The sequence below is a fragment of the Belonocnema kinseyi genome, chromosome 3 (genome assembly GCF_010883055.1).
Source record: "Belonocnema kinseyi isolate 2016_QV_RU_SX_M_011 chromosome 3, B_treatae_v1, whole genome shotgun sequence".
Classification (NCBI taxonomy): domain Eukaryota; kingdom Metazoa; phylum Arthropoda; class Insecta; order Hymenoptera; family Cynipidae; genus Belonocnema; species Belonocnema kinseyi.
The window spans coordinates 65,594,261-65,615,904 of record NC_046659.1 but is presented as its reverse complement, the minus strand read 5'-3'; the positions used below and the strand labels follow the sequence as shown (position 1 = coordinate 65,615,904).

Sequence of the window (21,644 nt, the reverse complement as noted above, 5' to 3'; positions counted from 1 at the left end):
CCCTGAGCCGGTACCTCTAGAAATTTTTCAATGTACCTTTACCGAGGTTCTGGTGGTTCGGAACCCACCTTAAGCTGTAGGTCCCCCCCATCGTGTACTTGAGTGCAACCCAGTCCGTCAATGATGGTGTAAAAACCAGGCTTTGTCCAATATGTCTGGGCGGACTGCTCTCATCAGATCACTTCATTACATTACAAAAATGCGTCCGTGACTGATGATATATACCGGGACAGCCCCGTGCAAAAATGATTAAATAAAAAATCCAACTCTAACCAAAAATGCCTTCGACATGTTGGGCAGTATAAGCCTGTGACAACATTGCGGCACTGAAATGTTTTTTTATAATAATAATAATAATAATAATAAGATGGTAGTTCTAAGAAAGCATCCAGAGGTGACTGTTTTCACCTCCAAAGCTCGTGGCCGCTCGTAACTGTATACCTACAACATCATCGCAGGAGGTTTCAACCATCGTATTAAATTATTTGAATTAAGTTATAACATTCTGATCTCATCAGTCACTTGACTTAGTCCGTGGCTATGATGTATCACCGGGTTTACCCGAGTAAAAGTTTAGTAAAAACACAAAATAACAGTAATAATTTTTTTTTAACTTTTACTCGGGTGCACCCGGTTCTTTATCATAGCCACGGACTAAGTCAAGTGACTGATGCTGTACACCGACAAAAAAGATTATTTAGTTTAAAGAACGAAGTTTCTTGGAAACAAGTAATCTTTTTTCTTTAGTGTAGGTACAAAATTACAAGCATGGTGTAGTTTAGAGTTCGTTATTTACCGCCGTTATACCCAAACAGCGGCCGCGAGCGTTGACAGAGTCAACAGTCACCTCTGAATGCTTTCTTACATATAATAATTATTTTTTAATTTTATTTTTTCATTTATATTTCATCAGTCACTTGACTTAGTCCGTAGCTATGGTGAAAACCCGGGTTTACCCGAGAAAAAGTTTTAAAAAATAATAATAAATTCATTTATGCTAATTATTTTTTTATTTTTTTATTTTAGACTCAGGTGTGAGAAGCTTGAAATTGGGAAAATTGACCTATCGAATTTGGACATGTCAGACATCCGCCTTATAAATCAAAATATTATCGATGTATCAGGCTGAAATACATTTGTTTTATATTTTAGGATTATCTTAATAAACCACAAAAGTTTTGGAAAGATTCGTTATTATTTTCATCCCCAAAAAAATCCTCAAAAACAGCCTAAAATCGTGGCTTATCTAGTTCTCTACTACTATCCTTCATTTACGCTTTCAATTTGAAATTAAATAGTTTTATATTCGATAGTATTCATGCACGCAGTATTATATATTGTTAAATTTTAAATGTTAGTAATTTAAACATTACTTAATTTCTTAAGTTTCTACCTGATATTCTTACATTTTTTGCTTTTTCAATTAATGTTTGTTCAATTCTTGAGCCAATTCTTCTTTTTTAATTAATTTTGATTTAAAATTGTAATGGCATTGCGAAAATCGGGTAAAAATTGATAAAAAAAGGGGCCAAATTTCACATCCTATTCCTCCTTTCTTAATCTTAGTGAATAGTCTCGTGTTTAATCTTCTAATTATTTTGACGCTATTTCTATTTATAAATAGAAAAATATGTGAAATGATGGTAGAGGGGTCGACGGTTTTCCTTTCAAGTATAGGAGTTTAATCTTTTTCCTAGATCTCATTGAAACAAGATCTGGCCGCGCAAAGTGAACTGAGACTTTCTTACTTCCTTTTTTCATTTTATTTTTTTGCACACGGTCCTCTTTCTCATGCTCGTAAGCCTTTTTCTCAAAGTTTCGTCTGATATTGAATTCTGATTCGAATCTGGAGTTTCGACGTCGACTCGATAGACGCATCTATCCATATCAGTGAACTGTCCTCGAGTGTCTCTGTTCGCTAGTAAGGAAACGGAGGCAGAGGATGGACAGTTCCAATGGCTTTCCGTAACTTTAGGTCCCAAAGGAGTGGCCATGGGATGCGTCTCTTCGCCAGAATGTTACCTCTGGGCTGTGAAATGTACTAGTCATTTCAAATGTATAATCGACGATTGGAGAAGCTCACCAAAATATCCTCCGTCTCTCAATATTATCGATTCTGATTTTGCGCCAGTGGCTATAATTTTGCGTCCAAAAAACAGAAACATCTGTCCTGCTTTTCTAAAATGTTGAACATGTCTCAAGTCTTAAACTAGAGAAATTCGAACTTTAAAATGTGAATTTAATGTTAACGCTTCAATTCTTTTTAGTTGATTAATTTTTGTTTAATTCATATATTTTGTTGGAATTTCAATATGTTTCAACTTGAAACGGTAGGAATTTAAAGTTTTCTAATTGAATTCAATATGGAATCTACTTTAACTTATTATAAAAAATGTATTCCCCTATTATTCCCCTATTTCGTGAAAAATGACTTAATTACCCATTTTAGGAGAGCATTTTGGGCTGCGAAGTCTATCATAAGTAAATAAATGAATGTAGATTACACAAAAACTGAAATAAAACATTTCTTCTGTCACTTATTTTAATATCTGATGATAAACATCCCTCATTGTCAGTTGATAGAAACAAATCAATTTTCTTTAATACCCGTGCAGAAAATTCGATTTTTGGACCATGGGGCGATACAATAAAAGAGATCGATTCCACGATCGATGATAAGTCCATGTGATAAAATTGACTATTTCACGGTCAAGGGACTGAATGCGAACCGTGGAGTACCCTTAAGCCCATACATTTTCGTGGTTGAATCAATCGATTTTCGAACCGATCAATTTAACACTGTACTATATCTGCCTTGACAGTTTCTTGTTTATAAGTTGTGTTTAAAATAATCCCTGTTTTAAATTGACATGTACGACTGATTAAGAAAGTAAATTAAAATGTGAATGTGCATACTTTGTTTCAGCTGAAAGTTTGCCAACTGGATTTCCCATGATCACGCAGGCACCAACGACCAAAGTTGTCGAAATGGGACACAACGCTTTGTTATCATGCACTGCAATTGGATCACCACCGCCTATAATATCATGGGTGCGAAATATGCTGCCAATCGACACGTCAAATCCACGTTACAGCGTTCTGGAATCCGGTAAGTTATCTCTTTAGTTTACCTTATAACAAATGACGATAATACCAGCTGCAAGAAGCCCGATGTTTGCGTTCGCATATCAACGATAGTACACAAATGCGTAAGTCACTGTCAACTCATGATAGGGCATTGATCGAGTGCTTGCATGATATACGAGTACGAGAACATACTATCCATCTCGCATTACCAAGTGCATCTTTAGTCAAGTTCCCTTCGCATCAAGTCTCGTCAAAGTTCTCGCTTAATTCTAATATTCTTTCACACTAGCTTAAACTTTCAAATAAATTCTGCAGCTTTCTTCAAAAGATGAATAAATTTGTTTAGACAGAAGCAGTAAAATATTGAAGAAAATACTTCTACTCTTAGGGAAGCAGTATCCCATTTCTGATCTGTCAAAGATGGAGCCAGGATAGCCGCTTGTCAGGTAAACCCTGAAAATCAGAGAAAAGTCAGGGAAATTTGTTGGTCAGGGAAAGCCGCTAAAAAATCAGGGATTTAAACAAAAATGGCTCAAGTCAAGCAATTTCCGTAAGAAGCACTTTCAATAACTGTCAAGCATAGTCAAGGAAGCCACACATTCACTTTTACTCCTTTTTTCTCAAATCAGTTTTGTGACTTTTCTTTCAATACATTAACCCACGAGTTGACCACTATTGAGTCCAGGTCTGTACCTATTTCTCAATTTTCTTGCATTATTTTGAAATCTTTTTGAGTATTTAAAAATATTCCATGAAATTTTTTATAGATATCAATAATTTGGAGTGTTTGTAAAGGATTTTAAAGATTTCAGGTTTTTTTTTTAAACTTCCAATGAGTTCAAGAGCTTTAATCATTTTCAAGGGATTCTGAAGGATTTCAAACTTTATAGGGTTATTTTTTTTTTATTCCAAAACTGTTTTATGGATTTAAATAATTTGTAGAGATTATGTAGGATTTTAAAGATTTTATTGTATTTTCGAAGATTCCAAGGCATTCTCAAATAATTTACAAGCCATTTTCTAGAATTTTAAGAGATTTGATAAAATTTGTCAGGATCTCAGGAAATATCATCAGCCTTCATGTAATTTTACTTCATTTTATAATATTTTAGTGGATTTTAAAGAAAGTACTTCAAAGATTTGCAAATATTGTTAAAGATTTTGAAGAATATTAAAGATTTTATGGTATATTTAAAAATTCCTTGGGACTTATCAAGAACTTTAAAGACTTTAATATTATTTCAATAGATTTAAAGACATTTGCAATATTTTAGGGTAATTTTAAAAGATTCTAAGAGTTTTTTAAGAGCTTTACAATGTTTCAAGTGAATTCAAAAGGTTTAAAATATTTTAGGGAATTATTAATTATTTCAAGACATTTTCAAGAGGTTTAAAAATTAAAAGGGATTTCGAAAGATGCTAATGATTTTAAGGCATTAAAAAAATGTCATATGGTTGTAAAGAATTCCCTAGAATTTCGGAAGGTATGGAACGATGTTATAGGTCCCATACGATTTTAGGGATATTTTAAAGGTTTACGAGGGATTTTATAAGATTTTAATTATTTAGGTACTATTATAAATACTTCATTGTAATTTCACGGAATCTTAAGTATTTTAATGGATTTTAAATAATTTATTCACATCAAGTGAAAGATATTGCAGGGTTTGAGATTTTTTGAATTCTTTGGAATTCAGAATTTTTTTAACTCTTCTAAATTGTACTCAGTTTCATGAATTTTTCGAATTAAAATTTTGTTTAGTTTATTTCATCCCAAATTCCAAGCATTTTTGCATATTTTTAAATTGTTTTTAATTCACTTGATTTTTGTTAATTTCACCTTGAATTTTTATGCATTTCATCTAATTCTGTTAATTTTTTTGAAAATCCTCAAAATGCACCTGCTATTCGTATAAATTCCATCGAACTCATTTGAATTATTTTGAATTCTTCTAAATTCTAAAGAAATTTTATCTCTTTTGGTAACTTTTTCGGTTATATAGGTCGCTTTTGAAATTTATAAATAAAAATATAGGAAGTCTATATTATCATAGGGGAGGCAAATGATCGATCTGATGAAATACTTATCACATTACGTAAAAATATGCATCTACACTATCGATCTAAGATACCCCTCAAATTCAGAATTTTACGTTTATCTAAAACTGTTAAATATTCTAAAATATTAATGTTCAGGGAAAATAAAAAATTAGTCAGAAAAAAATCAAGAAAAAGTAAGGGAATTTCGAAAATGAACTTTGCGGTGATCCATCATGAAGCAGTAGAAGAACTGGCTGTGTCTGGACGTAGATTCCTACTGCCGGCATTTAATTTTCAAGGGTTCGCGCCCGTGCTGATTTGGTTTGGATCTATACTAAAATTGCTCTTATGATCTTAGCACACTTCCGTCCTATATTGCCTAACATTTGTTGTTGATGTCGATAAATGTTTTAAAAGCTTTCAAATTGCTTAAACTCATAATTTATTGGCGGTATGTTTTTCTAGAGACGTGAATGCAGTTTTTTAATTTTCTCTGATGTACCTTAACAGGTTCCATATAGCTTGCGATGTGCTTTTTGCAATACATTAAGTCGCGTATTTTATGGTGTACCTTCTCAAGAAGGAAAGAAAATCGAGAAGCTTCAGCGGTTGCAACGAGACACATGAGAATAAAGTTACGGGTACGAGTGAGTGAATGAGTGACTGACTGAGTGCTAGCTTCTTAGTTCTTACCACCAGGGCCTCTCAACTGTTTATGGCTGTCCCATGTTTTTAAAATCTTACTTTTTTTAGATGAAGGTATTGAAAAAGTAAACCATATGGGTATTTCAGAATAACGTAAAAACTGTATTTTCTTGATTTCAAATCGTAGATTTCAATTATTTATGTCTTACGGTCCAGACATAAATAATTGAAATCTACGATTTGAAATCAATAAATATCAACGGTCGAACAAAGGATTGATTTGTTACATCAAATCACTTTACAACTGTATTTTCGATTGAAACTAATCGTAATAAGTTTGTAAATAACTATAAGCGAATTAAAGATGTTGGCACGTATTTAAAACTTCTTTTTTTTTAATTCTAGTGATGAATATTCATTTTAAGTAATTAAATTTTTTGTTATGTCGAAATAATATTTAGACCTGCTATTACAGCATTCACCTAGGTAAAACAGCTAACTTCAATCAATGAAAGTACATTTAGTGTTTTCAGATGACGAATGACAAGGTTATCTAAAGAATTCCTTTTCGTTTAAAGTATATTTATAAGTGTGCATTAACTAACAATCAGGTGTTTTGTATATATGTGAATTACGCGGGTTACTAAATTAGTAATGCTGGTCAAATTAAAACATCATAAGTACAATTAAATTGTTTCAACTTGAAACTCATTTAATAATCTTAAATTATTAATTAGTATGAATGTGGAAATTCAACTGTTAATCCATAAAATTAATGAAAAACTGCTTTGTTAATGGAGGACCCTTTAAAATGATTTGGGTATGTCGAGAGAATGAAAGATGAATGACTATCGAAACAAGTGTATCAAGCTAAAGTAAATGGCATTATGCCCAGAGGCTGACCGCAAAAAGAATGGTTAGAATGTGTAAATGATACCCTAATTCGAAGAGACGTAACCAATATTTTTTTATTGATTTAAAAATACCAGTAATGATCTAATAGAGTAAATAAAGTTATTCACTTACAAATATTACATACATTAGCATCAAAAAGCATTTAAAATTGATGCTAAAAAGAAGAAAATTGAAGTCACTACATATTTCATGATGTTTTATGTATTATTTTTGTGAATTTATAGTATTAAATTTATTTTTCTTCGTTAAAAGGCAAAAACAAAGAACACAAACTGTTATTCTTTCTGTGAAACTTTTATTCTTTATAGTTCTAGAGGAATAATTGTTTTTAAAATTTCATGTGAATGACGTCACTTATGCAACTTTTTACACGAATTCTGGATTGCGTGATTTATATGTATTATTATTTTTTTTAAATTCATTAATCGATTTGGCTACTATTTTTGAAAATGTAGGCCACTACTAATACTATTTTAGCCATTAGATATTAATTCTAGAACTGAAATTATAATTGCATAATTTGGAATCCAATAATTTAATATTTTGAGATTCACTCTTTCTACTCTTTTTATTAATGCAGTTAGAATTTGGTTTATTTTAAATCAAACTTTCATTTATATTTAGATCATTTTACATTTAGATCTATTAACAAGTAATGCATATGTTATATTAATCCACCTATCAATAACAATTTACCAATTCACATGATAGCTCAGAAGAAAATTAGTCAAAATTTCGTCTATTTTTATATGACGAATGACATTTTATTATGTCTTTTCAAAAATATCACAGCAATTCCGTAAAGGATGTCACTCTTGCACAGTGTTAGTAAAATTGAAACGAGATTCTAATATTAATAATAATTTTGAAGGTGCCCAACTGATAATATTTGAATTTGAAATCAATAGATTTTTTTATATTCAAACTGTTAATTAATCACAGCTTATTGTATTTTCAAACTAACTGTGAATTCGATCTCAGGTGTCTCTACATTGTTTTTACTTAAGTTTATGGTGCTTATTTAATTAGAACTGTACTTCCTTATTATGGTTAATTATCAAATATGTTTGCTTCATCATAGAGGAAGTCAAAATAAAAAAATACATGTAGGTTAATCAAAACGTCTCGAATCAAGAAGCATTTTCTATTCTTGCAGTAGAGATTCTTCACGTTATAAAACTGTGGTGTTCGATGGAAAGAGTGAGAAAACACTATGCAATAAAGTATTAAATGATGATAGAATTGGACAAGTTGAGAAGTTCGTATACGCTGCTGACCTGACCTTGAGCCGATACCGGATATGACTGCTGGCGTTCGCAGCGGCAGCAAACGAAAATTCTCGTTAGATAGAAATTCATATAATGGATACATTCTGATGTTACTTTAGAATACTTTTATAAATATTTACATTTATAAATAAAAAAGCGAAAGTAGATATTTATTATTATCTGAAAATTTCTAGACCAGAAAGAAATTTTAAATTAGGCTCACGGTAATTATAAGTTTTCAAATGCACATAAATTCTTTAAGTCGGTGTAAACATAACCTGAATATGGTTATTTACATTGACAACCCATTATGAATATTATAAAAAAAAACTGGATTTGAGTCAATAAAGCATGGGATTGAGTTTCATAAAGAAACTATTAAAAAAGGAAAGGCTTTTTCCATGGGCGTCGGAACGATTTTTTTCATGGGTGGGCAAAAGCCTACCCAGCCCACACGGCTCCGACGCCCCTGGCTTTGTCTATAATGCATGTTATTAGAGTAGAGGAAATCCGAATAAACAGTATTAGAGAAAGAATTCAAGCCAGAGGCATTCGTAAGACAAGTCTACATTAAGAATGGGGAAAACCCTCCGATAGTCAAATTGAAAAAGATTTATATACAAAGGGCCGTTGGGCTGAAAAATAAATATCTATCTATCTACAAAGGGCTTAGCAGTCGCGAATTCGTTTAAAAATCAAAAATCTGGAAAACAATTAAAAGGTTCTCCCTACAAACTAACTTATGCATACCTTTCTAATCACCCGTGTGCCTTACGTCCTGTTCTTCGAGAAGAATCGAAAACTGAAGGGGAAAAAGCAGCTAAATCTATTTTAATGGATTGTATTGACTTAGCGATTGCATCAGTTAAAGATAGGAATTGTGATATTTGCATTCAATGTCAGGGATGACAGTTCGACCGGAAAAGCTGGAAACCCGAGAAATGACCGGGAATTTTATGGAACCGGGGAAAACTGGGAAATGACAGTGAATTTATTTTTTGGCCGGGAATTTTACAAAATTTTTATAATAAAAATTATTATATCATTTAGTTTAGAATGCTTAATTCGAAAATCTTTCACTTTAACATTTTTACATTTTAGATTTTTAATTTTTAAGCATATATTTTAATTTAAAGAATTTTAAAATGCAGTTTTGAAGGTTTAAAAAATTTTTAAATTATAAGTTTTTAAAATCGAAGATTTTTTTATAAAAAACAGGGTGGACGCCAGACACGGAAACCTGAATTTTTACGAATTTTCAGAAGAAAAATCTGCCCAAGTACGATTTTAACAGTTTTTAAAATAATTAAAGTGCGGTTTTGAGGATTTAAACAATTAAAAATTAAAAGCATTTAAAGTTGACATTTTTTGATAAAAAAAAACAGTTTTATTTTATCAACTGTAAATATAAATAAATAATTTTTAAATGCATCTGTACTCTAAGTATAGAAATCTGAACAATAATTGATTTAACCAAACAATTCTAGATCCGTTCAAAATTTGAGAATTTCTAGATTGTAACTGTTTCAATCCGAAAGTCTTAATAAGAATTGAAATTAATACATCATTTATTGCGACAATTTTATTTTTAAATAAATATTTTCATGATTTATCAATAATCTATTTTTAATTCAGAGTTTAAGGTATTCCTTTAAATTATTTTTTATATTAAATTTACTAAATAAATTTATTAATATATTATTTCTATTAATTTTTGCAGCTATTAAAAAAGTGGAAACATGCGTTTTACTACTTTCATCTTAAAAATAAATCCATAATAATATAGTCATAATTAAAGGTTTTTATTCAATGTAAAATATTGTGAGTCGAAATTATTTAATTTTTATACCATTTAATTTGAAATGTCTTAATATAGAAAAGAATAGTTATTTAATATTTAGCAATATTTCACTGTTCATTTAAGGCGAGTAAATTAAAACCATATAATTAAAAAAAACACAGTTTGAAACTGAATTTTTTTACATAGAAAGCTTTGAATCTTTAGATTTTCGAAGAATTGTTAAACTTTTAGCGTTACAATTTTAATTGTTCTATTTATGAAGTGTTTAATTTAGAAGTGAAATTGTTAACTTTTTACGCATAAATAACAATTGAACACTTATTATTTGTAGAACAAATTTTAGTAATTTTAAGAGATATGTAGAAATTTTGAAAAGATACAAAATTAATTAAAAACTTGAAATAATTTTAAGTAATTTAAACGAAGTGTGTTAACATTTTTGCAGAACTTCTAAATATATTTAAAAATTAATCGAAATTTTCCTGCAAATTTTGAAAATCCAGCAAATTAAATAAAATCCTTAAAATCTTCCATGTTCTTCTTTGATCATCTTCTCTTAAAATCTGCTTAAACTTTTTATGACAATAATTTTTCAAATTTAAAAATCATTTTCAATTTCCCTAAGAATCTTAAGAACATTTTTATTCGTTTGCAATCTTTCACAATTCTTTAAAAAATTCTAAATTTTTTGTTTGAAGTTTATAAAAATCTAAATTTTATTTTAAATTCGCAGGATTTTCTAAAAGTTATGGACAAAATTCAATTCATTTTGAAATAAATTTAAAAATTCTGACAACAAATTCAAAAATTATTTTGAATTTGGAAAAATTGTAAACCACATCTAGATTTTTCAAGATTTTGAAATAAAATTGTAATGCTTTTGAAGGATCCCTAGACTATTTAAAATAAAAATAATTTAACTTCTAATTTAAGAACTGTTAAGTTAAAAAAATTATTTTTCAATTTTTAATGCGTCTACCTTAAAATTACTTAAAATAAAATAGTTTTGAAAATTTTTAAAGTTCATTGTTTATTCTTTAATTTAGACTATTGAAAATCTTAACGTGGATTTATATTTTTGGAACTTAATCTGAATCTTTGAACTCTATAATTTATAAGAGTTCTAAATTTTGCCGTTTATTTGTTGTTCACTTAAAACTGTTCAATTTAAAAGTGTTGGTACCTTCTATTTGGTAAGTGTAAATTTTAGGGGTCACAGCATGCGGGACGGTGTCGATGGTGAGCTGCGAGATGGTCAGGCAGATCTCACTAATCAAACAGTTGGCCAGCCAGAACATCTGCAACAAACGGTAAGCAGTGGAACATCAACTGTGCCTGCTGAGGATGCTTTGGCTAGCGCTAGCTATTTGCAGCCAACCACTTAGACAGAAATACCGTGGGAGAGCATCAATTGGGATACCACATTGAAAGAGAAATTGGTGCGTCTCTATTACGAAAGTGCGAAGTTTGAAACAAAAATGGAAAAAGGATACAATTTGAGAACAAAATTCGCTGCAAAGTACCCTAATATACAAAACTTCGCACTAAGAGATCTTATCGCTGAGGTGAAGGACATCAGGAGTAATCTACATGTTACAGAAGACCGAGCAATGGAGATTAAACAACAGGTTGATTTGACGTGGGAAAACGACGGCAATAAACATCAGATAGTGAAAGCCACGTCAAATCTTCAAGCAGGAGCAATTGATGTTCTTCCTCAACCTATTAATGATCCAACACCACCACATCCTCCAGAGGTCGATGACCTTATACAACCAGAGTCAGAAGCAGAGGTTCAACAACCAAAAAAGCGATGAAAATAGACATATTCAGAGCTAGCCACAAAAATAAATGAGCAGAATCTGGCAAATCAAAAACGCTCAATACCTGTAAACAGACTGCTTTCGGCTGTTGAAATAGCTGCTATCAAAATGCAAGTGGAACGGCAGCTTCCTATTGATGAGCTCGCCTTGGAAGATGTGGATAAAGAAGATTTGATTGATGCTGAAGGTATAGGTGCTAGGGATAATGAACATCATGCACCGGATCCATTAGAACCACATCCGGTTATTACTAACGATGATGTGAATAGGGAAATCTCAGAAAAACTACAGCACCTGGAAAGGAATTTTGGTCAAGCTTTACTAGAGTTCAGATATATAGAACCAACACTAAGGCATTCTCTACCCAAAATGAACATCAATTATGATCTGCGTGCACTAATAGCACATCTCGACAGCAAGGTTTTACCTACGTATTTGAGCGTAACACAAACTGCGTTAGAGGTGCCAACTCTTGTATACTGTGCAGTTGTGGCAACTGTTCGAACAATGGACCGGAAAACTAGGACTGCAAATGCAGTCTTTGTCCCAACAGGGGATCGAGATCCACCATGGAAGATCAGATTGGATATGGATCTCAGCAAAGTAAGATGCAAATTCGGTCGATTAACTGAATATAAAAAACGAAATAGAACCAGAAAGCTGATGAACCATGTTACTAAACTCATCCACCCTCGGCACATCGAGACATTAACACCAGCAATATTGGATGAATTCTAGACTCTCAACGACAGAGACTTGATGTTCTTACTGCCAGACTGCGTCGTCACAAGAAAAGTAATGCACGAAAGCAACAAAATCTAAACTTTCAGACAGATGAAAAAAGGTTCTATCGTGAACTGAAAGTAAAGCCAAATAACCACCAAGGCACTGAAGTCCCTCAATTGGAAGATATGACTAACTACTCTTCCGGTGTTTGGTGAAAAATGAACAGATGCAATTTGCACACTGCATGATTCAAACTGGAGGAAGCAAGGGCAAGCAATAGCCCTGAAATTCATCTGACAAACATCACAGCTTTGGATGTTTCAGCGGTCTTGAAAAGGGCAAGTAATTTGAAAGCTCCAGGTCCAGACACGGTGCACAACTTCTGGTACAAGTACCTGACGAGTGTGCATCTTGCGTCGGAAAGGTTTTTTCAGAAGATCATTGAACACCCAGGTCTGATGCCAGGTTTTATTCTCCAAGGTACTACGTATATGATACCAAAAAAACCAGACGCTCAAAATCCATCTGACATTCGACCGATAGCCTGTCTTCCAATAATTTATAAATGTCTTACAGCTATCATTGCAAATAAGGTATATTCTTATTGCGACGAGAATGACATTCTTACAGAAGAACGGAAAAGATGCTGTAAAAACTTACGAGGCTATAAAGATCTAGTCACTATAGACGATGTTGCCATGTCTCAAGCTCGTAAGCATCAGAGGAGCTTACACATGGCATACATTGACTACAAGCAAGCTTTTCCTTCCGTGCCGCATGACTATTTTCTTGAAGTCTTAAAACTTTACAAAATCTGCCCACGCATTATTGACTTCTAAGCCATGCGATGAGGCTCTAGGGTACAAGAATCAAGTATTTTGATCATGGACAACCAAGGATAACTAGATCAATACGCTTTACGACGGGTATATTTCAAGGAGACTCCTTCAGCGCACTATGATTCTGTTTAGCGTTGAATCTATTGAGCAAAACACTAAACAGCATGTCTCATGGGTTTACAATTCATGATAATGAGGATGGTCATCAAGTGACCCATCTTCTTTACATGGATGAGCTGAAGCTGTACGCTAGTTCAGGCCAGAAACTGCAGCAAGTGATCGATGTCACAAGGGAGGTTTCCAATGATATCCATATGGAGTTCGGACTAGATAAATGTAGAACAGTTCATTTAATCAGAGGGAAATTAGGGACCGCAGAGTTAGAGAACGAGTTCGAAAATGACATCAAGGCAATGGCTGGAGGCGAATCATATAAATATCTGAACATTCTTGAATCTAATGATATTCAACATACGATAGTTAAGACAAGCCTAACGACTGCCTTCACTACGAGGCTCAGATTAATTATGAAAAGTTTTCTCAACTCGGCAGACAAAATCAGGGCGATCAACACATATGCCATCCCTGTCCTCACGTACTTCTTCGGGCTCATAAAATGGTCTAAAACCGACCTTGAAAAGTTAAACAGAATTTTTCCCGTAGAAATGACGAAGCACCGAATGCACCACAGAAATTCAGCGATGGAAAGGGTAGTTCTACCACAACATTTAGGGGGTAGGAGCGTTGTAGATGTCAAAAAACTGTGTGAGTCACAAGTTATACAGTTGCGAGACTATTTTAACAGCAAACGAAGTGTTTCGCTTTACAGTACCATTTGTCAAGTGGATCTTGAATACACGCCTTTAAATTTGTCCTCAGATTTGGCCATAATATTTGGCTAAGAAAGGGTGTTCTATATCCAGAGATGAAAAGATTAGTCATTGCAATAGAGGACAAGGTTGTCAGCACCAGGAATTATCGCAAACACGTGTTACATCAAAACGTGGTTGACCGGTGCCGATTATGTGGAGATACGAACGAATCCATCGAGCACATTATTGATAGCTGTCGCGTAATGGCTCAGAGAGAATATACGCACAGACACAATGATGTAGCGGGCATTATACATCAACAACTTGCCCGAAACCTAGGACTCTTAAAAGAATGGATGTCCTGCTATAGATACATTCCAATGCCCGTTTTAGAAAGCGAAGATTACATCTTGTATTGGGATGTTACTATCCAAACGGATCATTACATCCGGGACAATCGACCTGACATCGTGATGCGAGAAAATAAAAGGTGGAAGAGTCTACATCATCGACATTGCTTGTCCGCTTTACCGAAATCTGCAGTCAACCTATACAACCAAGATCCACAAGTATAGCGAGTTAAGGCATGAAGTGCACGCAATATGCACTGAACATCTTGAACATTTAGGAGTCAGTAGGGTATTGGCAGCATCTCAGAAGGCGGTTTTATTAAACATCTGTCGCATTGTAAGGAACTTTCTTGATCATTAGGAAGCGAGCGACTAAAAACCCGTGGAGTGGCAGATGGTAGCTCTAAGAAAGCATCCAGAGGTGACTGTTGTCACCTCCAATGCTCGTGGCCGCTCGTAATTGTATACCTACAACATCATTGCAGGAGGTTTCAACCATCGTATTAAATTATTTGAATTAACTTATAACATTCTAATCTCATCAGTCACTTGACTTAATCCGTGGCTATGGTGTATAACCTGGTTTACCCGAGTAAAAGTTTAATAAAAACAAAAATAATAATATAAATGACCATAACTTTTTTACTCTTCAATAAAATCGACTAAAGGGCCATTAATTATTTACGTAAAGGTCTCAAGGGGGAGGGGAGTTTAAAAAATCTCTATATAACCTTACTTGGGGGGGGGGGTATCTGGGTATGAGTCATTCTTACGTAATATTTTACATTTTCGAATGCAAAGCGTTCGGTAAACCTCGAGAGTTACACAACATTTCACCCGAAGACAAAATGTCCTTAATACAGCAATGCCTCAGGACCCAAAAATTCTTCAATTAATCAACTTTGTCTTATGTTCAGGAAAATAGTTTTACTATAAAAATCTATTTTTTATATATTATAAAGTGCTGAAAAAAGTATTATAAATATTTTTAGAAATCCTTGTATCAATTTTGATATCTTAGAGGAGAAAATAATCCCTTTATATTTCATCAATTTATCTGCTAATGGCTTCAAGTTATCGCGTTCACAAAGAATTGTGACATTCATACCCCTGACGGCAAACCGAATTCCTTATTAATGAAAAACAAATTCGAATTTACGAACATGAATTCGTAGAAAAATTCAGTTTTTGTTCATACAGAATTCTTTCTCAATTAATGTTATAATCGTATTATGACCGCGGAAATTAATTTGGAAGGAATTGAAAAAGAATTCAGGCGAACACATCAAGAACTGTAGCGACATAAAGAACTATAATTTCTGGCTTCATGATTCATTCAAAATGAGTAATCTTTCGAGTTCCAGCCTATTCGTGAAGAATTCTTTTCCAATTCATTTATCTTCATGTGACCATCACATGAATATAGTACATAATGAAATTGAATACATAATGAATGACAACAGTCTTCTCATTTATGTTAACGCGATGCTAATTGAATTATTTTTCAATTCAGTTTTAATAACGAAGAAGTCTCGAAAACAATTTTTCGTCAAAAAAAATTTATCTTTTGTACTATTATATTATTACTTTATACTTTAATATTTGTTGAAATTTTCAAGTGCACAATTATTTGCTATTACACAATCGCTACACTATTTATAGTCGCACGCTATGAGAATTTTTATTTGCCACGGGTTCGGAAACTATATGTTTCGCATTCCTAACGCCTAAAGCCTCGCGACTAACCTAGCTTTAAGTACGAAAACAAAAATAAGAAATATAACCTACAGCTGTGCAGAGTCGTCTGCACATTTTTGTGACGCATTCTATGAAAAATGTTGCTAAGCTCATAATAATATATGTACTAAGATTTTAGGTATATTACAAATTATTATTGAATATTTTATGTGAGTAAACAGGATTTAAACTCAATTCAAAAATATTTCAAGATATTTTAAAAGATTTTAGAGAAATCAATATATATTTTATGAAATTTGATCGATTTTAAAAGATTTCGACAAATTTCCGAAGATTTCAAGAAATTTAACAGATTCATTTGAGTTTTTTTATGAATTACTTCGAGCGGTCGTAAAATGTTCAATTTCGAAATACTTTAGAAGCTCGTTAGAGATTCTTTAAGAATACTTGTACGAACTCAAAATTAGTTAGAAATGTATCAATTAATTATCTATAATTCACGAATTCAATGACGTAATTAATATTGTACACTGACTTCAGAACTAATTGAGGGTTATTTCTGAATAGGCTTGCCGTCTGGGTACACATATCCATACTCATGCTTCCACACACACGTTCAACCGGTGCTAATAGGAAGTATTCAAAATTGAAAAGCTTGCAGTTTTGGAAACCCAGCTTTCATAATGGTAAACGGGAATGGCTCGTTTTTTAAATAATGTTCAGTTAAATATTGTTTCGATTTCCTTAGATTTCGATTGCTCTTATTTCGTCTTTTTTCACATCTAAGAAGTAGTGCTCCAGGGATCAGGTTTCCTGTCGGGTGTGCCTCGTTGGAGAAAGTATTAACTGCTTGGTATTTCTTTATGAGAATTTTCAGCAAAATTGCAATAGAATGTGTGTATGCATGTTTAGGATGCTTTTTCACTCTCTGGTATGTTTTGTGGCATTACATTACATCAGGTGCACTCCCACACGTGTTCGTCTGCCACCTATAATGCACATTTTCCACCTCGAAGTAAACTACTACATCGGAAAGTTAGACCAGATAATGGAAAACCCCAATTCCGACATAAAAGCACCTGATTTCCGAAATTGTGGACAATATCATAAACAATAGACTGGTATTAATCCAAGTGTTACTTCCCTGCACTGTGCAATTGGTAACAAGACTTTAAAAAAATACATTACTAATAGAATATATCAAGAACTTTAAACAATGTGACCGAAAATTTCATTCGAAAAATTCTCTGATCCCTGATTTTTCCCGAACCAATTTTTTTATTTTTACTGACGATTAATATTTGAAAATTAGTCCGAATAAACGAATGTTAAAAAAACAGTTGAATTTTCGACCAAAAAAGATGAATTCTTAACCAAATACTTAAATTTTCAACAAATTAGTGAAACTTTTAATCAAATAGTTGAATTGTTCACCAACCGAGATGAATTTTCAATCAACCTGATCGAATTTTGAAACAAAAAATCGAATTTCTTAGAATGCAGTTTAATTTTCATTCAGAAAAGTTAAGTATGCAACAAAAGGATTAATTCTCAACGCGAAATTTAATAGTTTATATTTCAACAACGAAAAGGCGATTTCTTAACAAAATTATTGAATGTTTTACCGATTAAGTTGAATGTTTAACCTACAAAGATTAATTCTCAACAAAAAATATTATTGTTGCTTTATTCACAACAGACAAAGTTTCTGTTAACTAGATGAATTTTCAACAACAAAGTTAATTTTTAAGCAGGCAGTTGTATGTTTAACCAGAAAAGGAAAAAATCCAAACCTAAAAGATTACGTTCAAACTAAAAAAAACGCATTTTCAACATAAAAGATACATTTTTAATTAAAATTGGAAAAGTTACGTTTTCAGTTAAAAAAGAAATCTTAAACTAAAGAAAAACTAATTTTCAAAGAAAGTTAAACGTCCAATCAGAGAGATTAATTTTTAACTAATATTATGAATCATCAACTAAAATAGGAAAATTTTCAGTTTACAAAATTTATTTTCCAAGAAAAAATTGAATTTTTCACCAAAGAGATATATTTTCCACTGAAATTATCAATTTTTAATAAGAAATTAATTTCTTAACATTGTAATTCGGACAAGTTGTTCTATTTTCTACGAAGAAAGAGGAATTTTCAAACAAATAATGCAATAGTAGGTATTTCAACAACAACAAAATAATTTTCCAAACAAAACAGTTGAATCGTCAATCAAAGAAGATTAATTTTTAAACAAGCAGTTGTATTTTTATTGGACAGAAGATGAATTTTAAAACCATTTAGTTATTCAAAACAATAATTGAATTTTCAAAAAAATAAGATTTCAGTTGAATCTTCAACAATAAATTAATTCTCTGTCAAAAAGTTGAATTTTCAACCAAAAAAGATTACTTTCTAAAAAAGCGTTTGAATTTTCAACGAAATAATAAAATTGTTAACTAAAAATATAATCTTCATAAGCAAGCAACTGCATGAAAAAAGAAATTAAAATATCAGGCAGATCAATTACCATCAAAAATATTATATCAGGGTGGCTGAAAAACTTCATTTTTAAAGTTCCCTAATTTTTTCCTTGCCAATTTTTCATTTTCCGTGACCATTAATATGCAAAGAGCAGAATCTTATTCTCGTAATATTTTTAACATAGAATCGCTTATAAGCGGAAGAAAACAGTATTTTATGAAAATTTCTAATTTATTATCGTTGATAGTTATTTAAAATGTCTTTCATGCTCCCTGACTTTCAACTGTTTTTTTTTCAAATCCTTGGCTTTTTTCTGACCTGCGCTGAAACAACTTGTGAAATTACTTGTTGGCCGAGATATTTAGAATCATAACTTAAAATTATCCGAATTATTGCTGTTTGGAATTAAAATTCATTATGGCATGCTCCCAACTTGAAGTTATATAATTGCTATTTAAAATTGTTCCCACTGAAAATATCCTTTAAATTGCTTGGCTTGAACCCCTTCTGTACATATACATCTTAAGATTTGTGCTAGGAATTATGGTTCTCTTTTTTTGTGAAAATCTTTCTGTACAGTAATTTGAATGTATTTTTTAAAAATTGGACACCGTCGTGTAAACTAAAAGTTCCACGAATTTTTTCAGAATAACCGCTGAACAGGATAACCACAGGAAAATCACTGACTGTAATTGAAAACACTTGCCACACAATCCTCTATTGAAAAATTACCTTCTGAAGAAGTGCCCATTTAATTTCGAATTCTATTTTTAAAAAATGAGCCCTAATTGTGAAAAACTAATATCGGGTATAATTTATCAGCTGAAACATTAGTGTAGGAAACTATACATTTCTGCATAGCCAGTAAGCTTGTAACGAAAAACAAACCTCGTAAAGTTTCTGTAAGGTAGATGGTTTGAAGAATGCGAAAAAGCGAGTGAAACGCGAGATGGATGGAAACCAGGCGTAAGGAAGGTAGATGCGAAATGTTGAAAAGGTGACGTGAAAGAGCGTCTGGATGGCAGTGAAATTTGTTCCCCCCTTCTCTTTTTCGCAGGGCTACAGGTGCCCATCGCGTGCAACCTCGGTTCGTCTCCATCTATATTTGTACAATGTACATCTATCTCGACTTTAATCACGTATAACATGTTTCTTTCTAATCAATGAGACACCAGTAACTTTTGTATGTAAACTAAAAATTACAAACCTAATTTTAAATATTGTAGTTAATTTAATTCTTGTATTTCACTTCAGTCAGTCCTATTTCGTAAAAGATTTTTTAAGCGTTTTATATGTGAAATAAAATATCTAGATTTGATTTTCGTGCTGTTAACATGAAAGAATTATGCACAAGAGGCGGAGGGGGCATCAGATATTGTCATATGTTCCAGAGTGTGGTGGAAAGGTCAAAAAATACAAAAAAGACTTACGTAATTTTTTTAATATTCCCATTAGTTATGATATAATCGCAAAGTGAAGTAAAGTTTAATAGCAAGTACTAAGTTTCTTATGTGTTCAGACAATGCTATATTACACTATAGAATATATTCAAAATAAAAAGGTATTGTCCCCATCGTAACTAAAAGTCACGAAATCATTTTTAAAACTACATGTGATAAAAATTATACTTACGCGAATTGATCAATTTGAACGGCATCATTATATTCAAACAGAAACTTCCGGACAGATCTGCAAGTAGTAAAGATATTACGTAATTACACAAGACGAGTATCTAAAGTACGGAATACGATCGGCTTATACAGGCTTAAGAGGGTCTATAGCTAAACTTCTATGGTCTTTCTTATTAAATTAATTGAAAGTTATCGAATTTTTAAGAATAATTTGGTAATTTATTGAAATAATTCGTTTATTTCTGAAGAAAAAGTTTTTTGTTCTTTTAATGATAGCGTTTTATGTAGCCGTATGGTTTTTTCAGTAAATATTATAGTTTAACTCTTATAAATTACTTCAATCGGTTTAATTTATTACGGCACCTTTTCAGTGTCTTTCATTTGAAAGAAAATATGTGAATTCGATTTTCGTGTCGGGTTCCGGGGTGTGGGGGTATTGTAGTTTTTTCTGGGTAGGACATTCTATTTAAAAGTAAAGAAATATATAAAGGTATGTGGACGTTCGCAAAAAAAGGCCCCTAATGGCCGGTTTGAAGATACGTATAGGGGCATATATCTGGATAAATTTCCGGTATTTTAGGCCAAAAATGAATACTCCGAGTTTCAGAATAAGTCAACGGGGCATTTTTGAAGTTGGAACATCGAAAAACCGTTTTTCGAGAAAAACGCATATAAACTTGGCTAGTGCTATTAGCAAGCATGTTATATTTCTTCTTCAAACAAGAAATATACGTACTTCCGTTTACTCTCTGGATATGAACATTGTCTCAATTAACTCACTATATGTCCCAGTATCTCCTCCCTATGCCCCCACTAAAAACCAAAAATAATTATTGCGATCTGAACTAAGAAAAACGCGAATATTTCCCATACTAGAACCGGTAATAAGGTCCCTTTCATGCGGACGCCCACATATAATTTTCGTGTCGCATGTGATAGCCAAAAAAATAGAGACCATTGATAATAAAAAAAATTCTTTGAACAGCCCGAGTACTTACGATAATATCGCAAAGCGAAGTAAAGTTACGTAGCAAGTAGTAATTTCAGACAATGCTATATTAGAATGTAGAATATATTCCGAATGAAAAATTATTAGCTCTGTTGTAACTAAGTCACGAAATTATTGGTAAATCTACATGAAATAAAAATGGTACGTATGCAAATAGATCAATTTAAATGGCATCATTTTATTTAAACAGAAACTCCCGGGCAGATGTTTCAGTAGTAAAGGTATTATGTTATCAGACCAAACGAGTGTGTAGAGTTGTGGAATATAGGCCTGAGAAAATGAATAGCTGAATTTTTTTATCTCTCTTATTCCAGTAATTGAAAGTTTATTGCATTTTTAAAAATAATTTGATAATTCATTTAAATAATTTGTGGATATCTGAAAAAAACTTTTTTGTTCTTTTAGTGATGACGTTTTATGTAGCCGACAATTTTTTTAGTGAATATTGTAAGTGCGGAGGAGTGTGAACGGAATAAATGTTGAAAAACTTTATCCTAATAATAGGGACGCATATACAACATATA

At 32.2% G+C, this 21,644-nt stretch overlaps 1 protein-coding gene across 2 annotated transcripts in view; it reads left to right on the top strand.

Annotated features, from left to right (window-relative positions):
* Nucleotides 1–21,644, top strand: part of LOC117168771 (tyrosine-protein phosphatase Lar) — a 510,283-nt gene that overhangs the window by 402,529 nt on the left and 86,110 nt on the right. For both annotated transcript variants that reach the window (XM_033354548.1, XM_033354547.1), the window contains exon 6: nt 2,927–3,109. In XM_033354548.1, the coding sequence (XP_033210439.1) occupies nt 2,927–3,109 (183 nt within the window). The remainder of the gene's footprint in view (nt 1–2,926; nt 3,110–21,644) is intronic.